This window comes from Bradysia coprophila, assembly GCF_014529535.1.
Source record: "Bradysia coprophila strain Holo2 chromosome IV unlocalized genomic scaffold, BU_Bcop_v1 contig_84, whole genome shotgun sequence".
NCBI classification, from domain to species: Eukaryota; Metazoa; Arthropoda; class Insecta; order Diptera; family Sciaridae; genus Bradysia; species Bradysia coprophila.
In genome coordinates, this window is record NW_023503376.1 from 1936954 (window position 1) to 1951246 (window position 14293).

Consider the following 14293-nt stretch of genomic DNA (forward strand, 5'->3'; position numbering starts at 1 on the left):
CGTCAAAACATATCTGAAACGCATTTAACCTTATTTTCTCCATTCAAAAAACCATGAGAAAAAGATTTTTTGTTGACGTTTCGTCTGATGACAGTTCGAAATATCATCATCAGCTGTCATCGTAATCCTCGAGGGAGGATAGAGAGTCTACAAATTGTCGCCATCGTATTCGGTGCGAGTGCCTTAACTTCTGTTCATCCTTTCCCGGGCCTCGCTTCGTTTTTTTTGTCTAATGCTATTTATTGAAGATCTCTCACATGCCAGTAGATTTCTGAGAATAATTCTTCATCATTCAGGTTTCGTTGCAGTAAATCATTTTTCATAACTGACATTTCAGTTAATTTCAGTTAATAATTATGGTCGGAAGTTTGGTCGGTTAAATTACATAATGGACTGTTCATGATACCTATCCGGTTCAGGTGTTTATATAACAGGTCATGACCATTCACTTCTCAGAAATTTGCCACGACCACGACCAGATCTACCTTTTTCTCCATTTGGCCAAAAAGGAGCCATCATGGCTTCATGGTGAAGAATCGATCTTGGTCAGGAATATGTCAGTAAGTTTTATGATTCTTTAATTTGTTTTCTCTTTCACTGTCTACTAGACTCCGATCAATTTTAACTCTGTCTAAATTGTACGGTACATTTCATAGTTCTGTTCCAAGGCCATACGAATTGTCAAAGTTCATCCATAGAGACATAACCTCATCAATATTTATATGAAAACCGATCTCTGTGGATTAAATCGGTATAGTTTGACCATTTAAAATTGTCGCGATGTTTTGTTTTTACACGATGTTACACATTCCTAAACATTCTCATAAGAAGAATTTTGAGGGTTTTCTTGCTTCAAAAAATGTTTTTTTTCTTTCTTCTGCACAGGAATGCCTGACTAATTCAAACTAAACACTGAAAATATTTGCCAAGAAAGCAAATTGCCATATCATCATCTCTCTGAATCTATATCAAGGTAGAGGTGAGTGGGCATACCTAATTTTTATGCCCGCCCTGCCCAAAGCCCAATAATTTAAAAAAAAACATGCCCACGGCGCAGCCAATGCCCAAGAATTTTAAAAAGCATGCCCACTGCCCAGCCCATGCCCAAGGCCCACATCGGAAATTTTCGCAAAAAATTTGAAAATTGTCAATCTGAGGCGAAACTGAGGTTGACAGCACATCGTTCGTGCAAAATTCCAAGGCTGTATACTTGGGGAGGTCACGCAGATACGCGGGTTACACACCACAGTTGATGATAAAATGGCCGATTTCATCAGAAGTGGTGTGTTCCCGCGTATCTAATAAAATGGCGGTCTGCGTGACCTCCCCAAAGTATACAGCCATGCAAAATTCTAGTAAATTGATGATTTGGAAACACGATTTTATGTGCGAAAGCCGTTTTAAAATTTCTTGATGAATATTACATCGTACGGAAAATCTTGACTACACTTAAGACTTAAGTTTGTGGGCTCACACATTTTTGAAAAGTGCCCATTCTGCGCCCTATGCCCACCAAATTGAAAAATGCCCATGCCCATGTCCCGTGGGCATGCCCATGGGCGTGGGCAGCCCACTCACCTCTATATCAAGGCTTGATAATCAACCTTTAAACTTTTCAAAAAAGAAAATTCTTCTTTTACTCAACTTCGTGGGTTTCTTAAGTATAGTTTCCACTTAAAAAGAGCACTCCGTTTAGCCTCCGTCTACATGACAGTTGTAAAATAGAACAAAAGAACTGTCAAGCAAACGGAGTGGAAATTAAATTTATTTCAATTTTTTACTCCGTTTACGTAACAGTTCCTTTGTTCTATTTTAAAACTGTCATGGAGGCTAAACGGAGTGCTCTTTTTAAGTGGAAACTATACTTTAACCTGTTCTTTCCGAATCTAGAATTTAACCTCAGTGTTGAGTTGACAATACGAACTCGCGGTAGAAATTATTCAAATTCCGTGTAAACGGCCGCTCAACTATTCCATCTGGTCACCCATGCACTTCATCGATATTCGAATGTTTTTGTGATTTTTTTCTCTACCTTTTGCTCGTCAATTTTTTCGGGTCGTTCCATTTAATTAACAGGAAAAATTATCGCAATTATTACAATAGAAGTGCATTTATCAGTACCAGTAGTGATTAGATAAATAATTTGCGATAAAACCAATGTAATTTTACTATTATTGTTATCAATCAATGAAACAGTGACTCGAAACGTAAAAAAAGTTAAATGACATTTTATGGGAAAACTCTTTTGTCGGAAAAATTTTCACATTATTGATGTACCTACCTTTGCTTTTTTGTACAGAAAACATTTTTTTTTTGTTTTATGTGTGTCTCAAGCAACTAAAATATTTGTGCAATGATTATCTAAATTAGGTGAGCGATGTTTACATTTCGATCGTCGAGGAAAAATCATTTAGCCAATGCACATCGACCCCACTAACCACTCCTTTCTGCACAGTGTTTTGATTTTGATTACGATGTTAGAAATTTACATTTTATAGTTTTGCAGAATCACAAAGCTCTCTCATCAAACCTATTTTTGGAATGTCCATTTTGGAAAATTTCTAATAATTTAGATTGATCTGCGAGTGTCGATGACTTTGATTTATAAATTTTCGGTTGATTAACAAGCACTTATCCATATTTCGACATCGAGTGTGTATATAGTGGGTATACCACCATCGGGTCATCGGTCATCAAATTGGATATTAAACGATAAATGAATGTTTACGCGAGATCCATTCACTGAATTTTGTTCTTGCTGTTGTGATGAACAAATTCTTTTCTGCTTCACACAACTTCTTTCAATTGAATTTATTATCTTCGCAGTCACACACAGTCATTGTTTTATGTAATTTGACACCCGTTTTGCCTGCATGGCAGTGTTGTGTGTTACTTTCTTTTGAGTGAATTTAAAGAGTTGAAAAATGTGAATGTTGTTTTGGGGGAAGCATGAATTATGAGTTACGCACATCTGAATGGTATAATCTATGGATGTCTTAAGAAATTCGCACTGTAGGCTCCCGATCTCCCCTAGCATCCAATGACATGTCATTTGACAGCTTCATGGTTCTGTCATATCTCAGTTTTCAAAGAACTTTGTTTTGGCTTTTCCCCGATCTTTGAGCGAACATGTCCTCTTATCATACCTTTTTCAGATGTCAGTGCCGTGGCTATGACGGGCTCAGGGAGGGTTGTCATTTTTTTTAAATTCTCTCAAACAAACAAAACAGTCGTCGAAGACGCAAGGAAAGCCGAGAAAGAATGGACGGAAGTGACGGCACTCCCACGGCACCTAATACGATAGTGAAAATTTGTAGACTCTCTATGGATTAAGATGACAGATGATGAACAAATTTTGTTTTGAAAAATCTAGTCTGAGCCCCCATGCACAGACTGCTTGGACCCTAATCATGTAAATCGAAGTAATTCAACGCTGCAAAAAACTGGCAGTTCGCTTCAAATGTAACCATTCTCGTTCCCTAGCTTCGTAGATCGTATAAGGATTGGGAAGTCCGAATGTTACAAGTTCTGAAGTACTCATGCGAAGTCCGTTTGATTTGCATGAACCTAATTGTTGACAGTCGCTGATGGAGTGCTTCAAAATGTGTGACATTTGAAATGTAACTGTGAAGTGCAGCTCGCTCTGTAGTCCTTCGCAACGTTTTAATGAAATGTTTTTCCTTCAAAATGACTGTCCATTTGACTCAGCTAATTAATTAGCAGAACGAAGCTTTTCAAAAACATTTTTCGTTACTAACAACCCGATGTGAGGCGCCAATCGTAATAATTGTCGAAAAATGCTAATTTTCAGGACATGGTTTATGTCAGGAAAAATTTGCTAGACCATGAAGCAGCCGTCTTACGTCAATCCAATTTAACAGCAAAAATGAACGACACAATTTCATTGAACAATGAGGGAGAAGTGCAACAACAACCACAAAATAACCAACAAAATGGATCCATCGTTAAACAGAAACCGCGAGCATTACTTCTATGCCAACCGAATTCGCATCCGTTTCAGGTAGGGAAGCAAAACATTTTACGTCGCTTGATTGGCGTCCAATTGAAGCTTTTTTGTTCGTTCAGCCGCGTAACATAGTATTCGATCCGGCTCAAGAAGTAAAAGTTGGTCGATCCATCACTCGCACGAAGATAGCGGACAACAATGCAGTTTTCGATTGCAAAGTGCTGTCACGGAATCATGCCGTATTATGGTACAAAGATGGCAAATTCTTCTTGCGGGTAAGACACAATTCGATTCATTCGAAAACCATCGAGAATCGAAATGATTCCCTTTCGTTCTATCAGGACACTGGCAGCAGCAACGGCACATTCATCAACAGTCAACGCCTTAGTTCAAATTCCACATCATCCGAGCCATATGAGATACGAACCGACGACATTATTCAATTCGGTGTTGATGTTATGGAAAACAATAAGAAGGAAACACACGGCTGCATCGTGTGCCTGGTGAAACTGTTTGTGCCCGAGGGCGAAGAGTGTAAAACGGCACGAAGTGACGGGGTCAAAATCGAGTCATCAAGGATGATCCCGTCGACGGATCTGTGCCGATTAAATCAATATCTACAAGAGGCTATTCAGCGAGAACAGGTGCTGGAAACGAAATTGTTTAATTTGCAAAAGATTGTGGAAACAACGAGGTAATTTCGGGTTCGGAGTGGCGGTTTGTTGCATACGATGTACTCGTCGGCTTATTCTTTCAGAGAGAATTCCAAATCAACCTGGCACGCAATGATCGAAGAAGATCGACTGCTCAGTCGCATTGATATCCTCGAGAATAAGTTGCTATACCTACAGAAAAACGTCACCGACGACAAATTGCGTGATGATATGATGAAACTGTTGGAGGAGAAATGTGTCTATCAGGTAAGTGCAACCAACGAAAGCACTCTTTCACGATGTCTAATCTCCCCGTCGATCCCAGAATTCTGCCAAAGAAGCGTTGCGCAAAATTTACCAGGAACGAAACGACGCCGTACAAAAACTGGCTACAATGGAACGAACACTGTGCAGCAGCGAAGACGAATGCTCGTATCTGCGTGATCAACTACTGAAAAATGAGGAAAATCTCCAAACGGCTATGACCCAATTGGCCACCACCGAAGAGATTCGCTGCGAATTGACCGATCAGTTGCAACGATCCGATCTGCGCGAAAGTCACAAAGATTTGGAAATTCAGAATTTGTACGAACAGATCAAATTGCAAACGCAACAGTACAAAGAGACGTTGGAGAAGATGGTGAATTTGAACTTCGAAAAGGATCTGCTGCAGGAACGACTCAAGAAATTGGCACCGAAACGACACAACGTCAACAATACGATAATGAGCTGGATGGAAAATTCCAATTTGGCGGGAATGGCCAGCGGGAAGAATATTATGGATGCAATTTGTAACGTAAGTGTCCGTTAATAGAGACTGATAACATGCACACAGCGGGTGCAGATTCTCCTCTTGTATAAACCAAACTTTAGTTGCAATCCATCAACGGTGTTCAGACTTCCATTGTTGCTTAGAGTGTCCATACCTTCCAATAGAGTTTTCCAGTTCGAACAGTAAGCACAGTTTTCGAACAGTTGAGGCTACGGACTACAATTGTGTTATAGCTTACTGGAACACTATGTAACCTTTCGGGTCTGATCTGATCCCAATGTTATTCTGCCAGGGTAAAACGTCTGACTCAGTTTAATGAGCAAGATCTTGTTCTTTTCCTAAAATTATAAATCAATTTGCAAGGTAAACTACCAAGGAGGCAGACACAGGAAGGTCTTTCGACCGGATGTGTCGCGAAGACATGGAGCGAAGAGCTTCTAAAACTCATGAGATTATAGTTAAGGCGTGTAGCAGGGGCAACCACGAATCACTGCAGACTTAGCAATCATTTCCGCTCTACAGAAAAGATCTGTCAATCGATCCTATTTGCTCTGTGTCCTAGTGTAGCAAGTGATAGCGAGACTGGTGTACACATCCTTAATGATTGTCCGTTTTACACCAGCCTCAGGTTTCAAACCTTAGGGTTTTATGAGCTCCAGTAGGAGGATCTCCCATCTTTAGATGGAAAACGCTTCAATGACTTCCTAACGAAACCCGGGAAATTGCACTCACAATGGATGTGTGGAAACAAAGAATCTGGTTTTTTGATTCTCGTTTGAGGAGCCTCCCACAGTCAGCCAATTTTATCTAAGTCAACTTCCAACATTGGTGGAGATGTTGGTTTTGAACATTGATGCACCCGAGGACCGAGTCGCATATACCTTTTAAGGAACGGTAAAGTCACGACTCGTCGAGTGCTCTTGATCTTTAAGAGTGATATCGCCAAATCTTCAGGTGATTGGGGAACAAGCGGTCTCCGATTTTAATGAGTGATAGCTCGTTGGATTCGTCTTTCAATTCTAGGAAACACGTATCTTTCACTTTTTGTAAAAAAAATTGTTTTCTGTGAAAAGCGTTCAAAAGTGAAGACATGTCAGAGGGTACACAGTTTTTCGACAATAACTCAAGAAAAAATTATTTTAAATTGTTGTAATGTTGTACGAATGCCTTGGAAAGACCTACAGGTAGAGTATACGCACCGTTTGGTGCGAGTAGATCCACGAGAGTCACGACTAAAAATGTAGTGAATGTTCGGAGAGTCCGCATTCTCTGCAGCTTCGATGTTCCACGAAACTGAGTATGGGGTGTTGTAGCTGGCCTCATAGAAAAGAATATTTGATGATAAAAAATGACTGCCATAGTACCGTTCCAGATGCGGTTCCAGCTGTAGAGCCCCCGGAAAGAAGGAAAAAATGTGCATTTTGGCACCAACTTTTTTTCCAAGACTTCTGTAGGCTTGCAGCCCAAAAGTACTGGGTTCATTTATATGTGCAACGATAGTGGGTGAGGCCAGCTACAACACCCCATACTCAGTTTCGTGGAACATCGAAGCAGCAGAGAAGGCGGACTCTCCGAACATTCACTACATTTTTAGTCGTAACTCTCGTGGATCTACTCGCACCAAGCGGTGCGTATACTCTACCTGTAGGTCTTTCCAAGGCCCGACATTCGTACAACATTACAACAATTTAAAATCATTTTTTCTTGAGTTATTGTCGAAAAACTGTTTTCGATACCCTCTGGCATGTCCTCACTTTTGAACGCTTTTCACAGAAAACAAACTTTTTTGAGAAAAAGTGAAAGACACGCGTGTTTCCTAGAATTGAAAGACGAATCCAACGAGCTATCACTCATTAAGATCGGAGACCGCTTGTTTCCCAATCACCTGGAGATTTGGCGATATCACTCTTAAGACTTGCGATTTCTGTATGGTTATGTCTTCTAGAGGGATCTGAGTCCTTGAGAGTTGGTTCTGAAGAATTCTGCACCTCCAAGGGAAGGAATTACAAGGACGAATTACAATCAAATTGGCCCGAAATCATTTCATGTCAACCAGTCAGGTCAGGTTACAGTGAGCCTGCAATTTTCATACAAATTATTCAGTTAGTCTGACACTAATTCATGTGTGGTCGAAATCATATGAGATGCAGGGCAAAGGAGGCTCATGTGTTTTCAGCTTAACCTAACTCGTATCATTTGTCGCAGTGAATTTTGCCACTCTCGCTAATTGCGGAGGAACAGTGAATAATAAGGGAATCTAGCGACACGACAACTACTTTGTGACTGTTGATTGTCAATTCTTTCTCATTCCATGATTGCAGGAAGACGATAATGAGCATCCCAGTTTATCGGAGACGCACGAGAAATTATTAGCTTTAGAAAAACAAATTGCCTCATTCGAAATTCAGATCAATGGTGAGTTCAATTTGGCCGCCAAATATTCTCGTTCCATGTTGGTAATTGGTAATTTGTCCGTAACAGGAAGCGACAGCACCACTGAGTCGAACAATCATTTGGAAAACGAAGCACCACTGGTCAGTGATGGAAATCAAAATAATCAACAAAGTTCGGACGCCGTACTGTCGAACCACAGCAGCAACAACGAGGAAAGTAACAATGAACTCAATGTCAAATCGCTGCTAAAGACCACCGTCAATCAACTGAAGGAAATTTGCGAGGAATTGTGTTCGCAAGTGGTCTCAATGAAATCCGACGCCGATGCCAAGGATAAGATCTGCGCGGACGAAATTAAGTCGGAGGTGGACGACGACGAAGACGATGAGGAGGAGGATGATGAAGAGGAAGCCGAAGAGAACGACAAATGCACCAAAACTGACACTGATGAATCTCGTGAAAACATTCAGCTGGTGTCTGAATTGCAAAAGTCTCGCCGTATTATCGCCGAATTAGAGGCAAAACTCAATGCATTTAATGGCCAACCGGGCACACAGAAAGTTACTGTCCAAACCGATACGGACGAACTGATTTTACTGAATGCATTTAACGACTCATGCGAAACGCTCCACCATGCATCGGTGGAAAATCTGACCATACGCAAATACGCAACCGATGCCGTTACACAAACGTCACCGCCGGTGGTGATCGCAACGCCAACACACGATTCTTCCGTTTCCGATGCATCTGGCACGGCCGACCAACCGACACATATCGATTCAGATAAATCTCAACTCGATCATTCACTACCTGATAGAAATTTAGACGTACAATCGGACAGCGTGGCTGATGATATGAAAATGCTATGCGATCCGAACATTGAACGGGAGGAGCAGCTGATCGCATTTAAGGAGCGCTGTGCCGAATTGACCACATCGAATTTGCAGCTGAAAAATCAGATGAACGACATGCAATTGAAATTGTCGAACGGTCACGCAATCATTTCGAATCGGATGGCAATCATTGCACCGATTGCTGTCGCTATTATTTGCTGGTTAATTTTGCCATATTTGTAAACTAAACGAGAAAAAAGGATGAGAGAAATGAAACGCACACCGCGTGTGTCTGGAAGATCTGGTTTATGGATGAAAAACGGAAAGCAGAAATTGAGCGGAACCATTTTCTTTGTTATTTATTAGTGTTGTTACGGAAAACTTATACTTGGAAACAAAACAGAAACAAACGGAGGAGAGAACAATGATGTGCAAAACTCTACAAAAATTTTTAGTTCAATTGTCGCATGGAAATATAGTTTAAGATTGAATGCAGAACACAACTCAGATGAACCACTCATTCGTCCGGTTACAAATTACGGGAATTTAGCATTTTTCTTTCGGGGGACCATAAGAGTTCATGAGTCTTCATTTCCGGATTAGATTTTCGTTTCGATTTTAATTTTGTGTAGTGAATGTATTCATGTTAGGAACATACTAAATTCTCGCTTACTAATTGTCCATCATTCAAGAAAAAAAAAGAACGAAAACGAAAAATGTTTGTAGTTCAATCTCTCATTAAAATGAATTCATTATTCTAACGAAAATTAGCAACTTTTTTTTTTCATTTATTTATTTATAATATATAAAATAACAGCGCGCTGACATACAACCCACATGAAAAATTATTAAATTTACATTTTGCAAAAAAAAACAAAGTTTTTTCTATTTCAACTCTGTATCAATGTCATCTTGGAAAGCAAATTAAGACGAAACATGAAACAATAGCAAGCGAGGCGCGCATTAACAGTAATGGATACTAATAAACGACCGATAAATTAATTCAAAACTACCGATAAAAAGTAATAAATGACCGATAAATATGGTACCGAGAGAAAATAATAAATGATCGATAGGAAATCCACAAGTACCGATAAAAATATTCAAAACTACCGATAATTTTTTACCGATAAAAAGTACTAAAATACCGATAAGTTGGGATCTTTATCGATCGTTAATCACTCTTTATCGGTAATCTATTATTTTCTATCGATCATTCATTATATTCTATCGGTAGTTCAATATTTTCTATCGGTAATTTACTATTTGTTATCGGTAGTCTATTATATTCCATCGGTAATTTATTATTTTTTATCGGTATTTCCGTTTTTTCTACCGGTAGTTTATTATTCTTAATGACCAAATACCGTTTTGTCTCGCCGGGATTTTTTTTTTGTTTATGGGAAATATTCCTCGAAATATTCGGCTCGAAATAAAACCATCTCAATAAAAAATATTTGAGCCAGACAATAATATACTCTTACGGCTCTTACAGCCAAGAAGAAATATTAACAAAAAAAAAACAGAAAGGTCACGATCCCACAATAATAGAGGAATGATACGAATGTGGTAATAGTGTGGTGATGGTGAGGCTCCCAGTCTATAATTTTCAACGGCCCTTTATATATTGCTAGAAGGATTGCGCAAGTGACTTATCTCACTCATAAATCTGATTTTATAAGTTATAAGTCAGATGGTCATAAGTCGTAAGTTATAAGTCGACCCCGTACGAAATCATAGGTATACGTCAAAGTTATAAGTCATAAGTTGGTAGGTATGGAAATTCTGGAAAATTCGTGGAAATTTGTGTGAAATCAGGGAAATTCGTGGAAATTTGCAGAAAATGAGGAAAATTGGGAAGACTCGAGGAAAATCAGATAAATTTGTATAAATTTGAGGGAAATCGGGAAAAATCCCTTAACTAAAAGTCAAGAGTCTTACGTCAGAATGGGCGATAATCGGTAACCAATCGGATAAAATCTGATAATTCGTGGAGACCTGATGTGGTGGGTATAAATGGAAAATCAAAAATTTCATGAAAAGTTTGTCACTGAGATAAGTCGAGTAAATGTCGTCCAAAGCCTATTTTTGGTAATGTTTTAAAGAATTTTCAAGAATTTTCAGGAATTTTAAGAATTCTGAGAAATTTTTGGGAATTTTACGGAATTTTGATGAATTTCTAGGAATTTTCATGAATTTGACCGCAAGAAACAAGCGAATGAATTGGTTTCATTGTACGTGTAAGGAATCATCATGATGAAAAAAACGTAATTTATACTTTTTCACGCCGTGAAATGGTTTTCCTCGCCGATGCTTCTTCGATAACACCTCTATTTTTGGTCTACACACCTATATCGTCCGATCTTCTTGATTTATGTATCAGTAGAGGCGCGTTGGCACAAAAACGAACCCTATTGATATTCATTCCCTGTAGCATCTATCCCTGAGAAATGAGAGAAAAAAAGCTTTGGTCCAAGCCTGTGAACATGGAATTTTTGTCACTGCGATAAGTCGACTATATGTCGTCCGATCTTGGTGATTTATACGTCATCAGACGCGCTTTGGCACAAATACGAACCCTATTGATATTCACCCCTGTAGCATCTATCCCTGAAAAATGAGAGAAAAAAAGGTTTTGGTCCAAAACTCCAAAAAATGAAAATTTTGTCACTGAGATAAGTCCAGTAAATATTGTGCGATCTGTGTTATTTATGTATCAGTAGATGCGTATCAGTTTAAGTAGATCACCACTGTAGGATCTATCGCTGTTTAGGTTCAAAATCCTAACTTTTGTCACTGCAATATGTTCACTGATTCGAGTTATTTATAAATCAGTTGATGCATTTCAGCGCAAACATGTACCCTACTTATAATGATCTCCGTAGGGTAAATGGTTGTTTAGGGCCGAACTCTAATAATTAAAATTTTGTCTATTATAAGAAGAGTCAAACATGACTTGCTTACTTCCAATCTCAATGTTATTTCAAAATTATAGATGGGGATAATTCTCTATTATTGTGGGATCGTGATTTTTCTGTTTTTTTTTTATATTTCTTCTTGGCTATAATAATCCAAAGCCGTAAAAGTACATTATTTTCTGGCTCGAATATATTTTATTGAGTTAGAAAAAACGGAAGTACCGATGAAAAATAATAAATTACCGATGGAATATAATAGACTACCGATAAAAAATAATAAATTACCGATAGAATATATTGAACTACCGATAGAATATAATGAATGATCGATAAAAAATAATAGATTACCGATAAAAAGTGATTAACGATCGATAAAGTTCCCAACTTATTGGTATTTTAGTACTTTTTATCGGTAAAAAATTATCTGTAGTTTTAAATATTTTTATCGGTACTTGTGGATTTCCTATCGATCATTTATTATTTTCTCTCGGTACCATATTTATCGGTCATTTATTACTTTTTATCAGTAGTTTTGAATTAATTTATCGGTCGAATATAATATCCCAATAGTAATACGCTCAGTACCTCTAACACCTCGTCCTCCGTATAATTAACAAAATTATGAATGTGCTTTGGGACCGTTATTTGTTGGGCTTCCTCTTGGCAGAGAACTGATAAGTTGGTATGCCTGTGGCGAGACAGAAGGAATCTAGGGTTAAAAATGGTGTACGGTATGGGAGAGAATTTCATACGAGTTCTCTCAAGAGAGCTCTAGGTGCCAATTTTTTCGACATGCTGCTTCTATCTCGCCACAGGCGTACCAACTTATCATTTCTCTGCCTCTGAGCTTTTTTTTTTACAGAAATTATTCGTACTAGATCATTGATAAAAGAGACTATCAATCAGATTAATCAACGAGCGAAAGGTGTTGTTCATATCACCGAGTGATAAATGATTCTTTTGAAAAACCACATACCGAAATCGGACCCATTTCGTCTGGGATGGATGTATAATGCGTCTGAAACTGAAAGGTCTTCGCCTGAGGAATTCAAAACATGCCTTGAATGTCTCCATCCATCCTTGGTTGCTAGTAGCAAATCGTCAAAGGTCGATAAATGGGTGTGTTTTGGACTCCTTTTACGGGCAAACATTTTACGAGATCTGAATGAGAGTGGTTTCGTTGGATAGCTAAGGTCAATTACTTTCAGGGCATGTCTTTCCGTTGATGTTGCATTCCATATGCCGTGTTTGTGAAGTGAATGTGAAGAAACGCCAAGAAAAATTGCCAAAGTGTGAAGAAACACCGGAGTGCAATTTTTCTTGGTGTTTTTGGGCGTTTCTTCACACATTGCCGATTTGGCGTTTCTTAACGGTAATACTAGGACTTGCAATCAGCAATTTGAGTCGCCACGAGTTCCTATGAGAGGACAGAGATCAACGGTTTTTTTAGAAGCAGACTGAGTGCAGTGCGGATGCAATCAGACATTATTTTAACTTTCTTTTGGATCTTCACGGTAGAAGTGCAATGGAAGGACAGGCTGATGATAATCGACAAAGACTTCTTTTGTGTGGCTTGGATCTTTTTTAAGATGAGGGGAAGCCGAACAGTTGCCCCAGACACTCATAATGTTCGAATGTTACTCTTGAATATGAGAAGTTAGTTTTGACGTTGATCTGGTATTTCCTGTTAATCAGCAAGCAAATGATCTTTATGTACTTTTGCGCTCGTTCAGTCACGAACTTACCGTGGCCATTGAAAACAAGTTTACGGTCAAGAAGTACCTGCAGATATTTCAGTACCATTCAATTTCAGTCAAGTTGAACTTCGGGGGAGGAAAGAACCTCTTTGTTCTACTGCAAAAAAAAACTGCATTCCCTTGCTTAAATTGATTTTCTTTTCACTTTCCATCCACTGATATATTCAACACTGACAAAAAAGATTTGAAAATCTTACCTGTCACAGGTAACTTTGTCTCCAGGTAATCCACATTGACTGTCACAGCTGTACTTTTTGTATGGGGAGCTACAGCTGTTGCAGCTATTGTGGATTACCTGGAGACAAAGTTACCTGTGGCAGGTAAGATTTTCGACTCTTTTTTGTTAGTGAATCCCGGGTAAAAATAAAACTCTCAAAAAATCGAAAAACCTATGCCCAAAAGACAAAGGATTCGAAACCGTGAGTATACGTTTTTCGAACTCAAACGTAACTCTTTCTAACGTATTCATATTAGAGCTATGCAGTACAGTCTATTCTTCTGTTCATTCGGAACCTAGATTGTTTGGACATTTCCCTTTTAGACAAGTGAGTTCATAGTCACACTCGTTAAAATAAAATCGTCCGCAGAAGATCCTCCATCTCAAACATCTCTGTCTCATTTTTTATTCTTTCAATTTTGCATTAAACTTTCGAACGCAACGCAGACGGCAGGTATGTAACTAGGTGCGATTTGATATAAATTTGTTTTTCTGTTTTTAGTTAAAAAAAAATTAATTAAATGATTCGAAACAAATGCAAACTGGTTTGTTTAGAACAAGTTTATTTGAATAAAAATTTTGTCTTAATCGACCTTAACTGAAAAACCTCGTATGTGGTCGCTATCACAACTCTTTCTTACCAATTGAGAGATTCAAAATCTGTCTCCGGTGTAGATGATGCCTTTATTTCATCTGTTACCGACAGTGACGACCAAAGTAAGTAATGATGACTGACCATCGAGACCTTATATACAGCAAAATTTATAACGACAATTGAAGTA

The 14293-nt window shown here is 38.6% G+C and overlaps 1 protein-coding gene across 2 annotated transcripts; it reads left to right on the forward strand.

The window, feature by feature from the left end:
* The first annotated feature begins 2010 nt into the window (after positions 1-2010).
* LOC119072776 (sarcolemmal membrane-associated protein-like) lies at positions 2011-9030 on the forward strand. Of its 2 annotated transcripts, none has more exons than XM_037178066.1 (8): positions 2011-2370; positions 3812-4021; positions 4087-4242; positions 4309-4661; positions 4725-4887; positions 4946-5416; positions 7714-7807; positions 7874-9030. In XM_037178066.1, exons 2-8 carry the CDS (start codon positions 3815-3817, stop codon positions 8860-8862), a joined length of 2433 nt encoding a protein of 810 aa, XP_037033961.1. In that variant the 5' UTR covers positions 2011-2370; positions 3812-3814; the 3' UTR covers positions 8863-9030. The 2 variants fall into 2 exon arrangements, with proteins under 2 accessions (XP_037033961.1, XP_037033960.1); XM_037178065.1 differs by having other exon boundaries at positions 2014-2159.
* Positions 9031-14293: the final 5263 nt, after the last annotated feature.

Coding starts and splice junctions, on each gene's coding strand:
- LOC119072776 (XM_037178066.1), top strand. CDS start 3,815: ATGGTTTATGTCAGGAAAAATTTGCTAGACCATGAAGCAGCCGTCTTA. Junction 5,417..7,713: donor TTATGGATGCAATTTGTAAC/GTAAGTGTCCGT, acceptor CCATGATTGCAG/GAAGACGATAATGAGCATCC. Junction 7,808..7,873: donor ATTCGAAATTCAGATCAATG/GTGAGTTCAATT, acceptor TGTCCGTAACAG/GAAGCGACAGCACCACTGAG.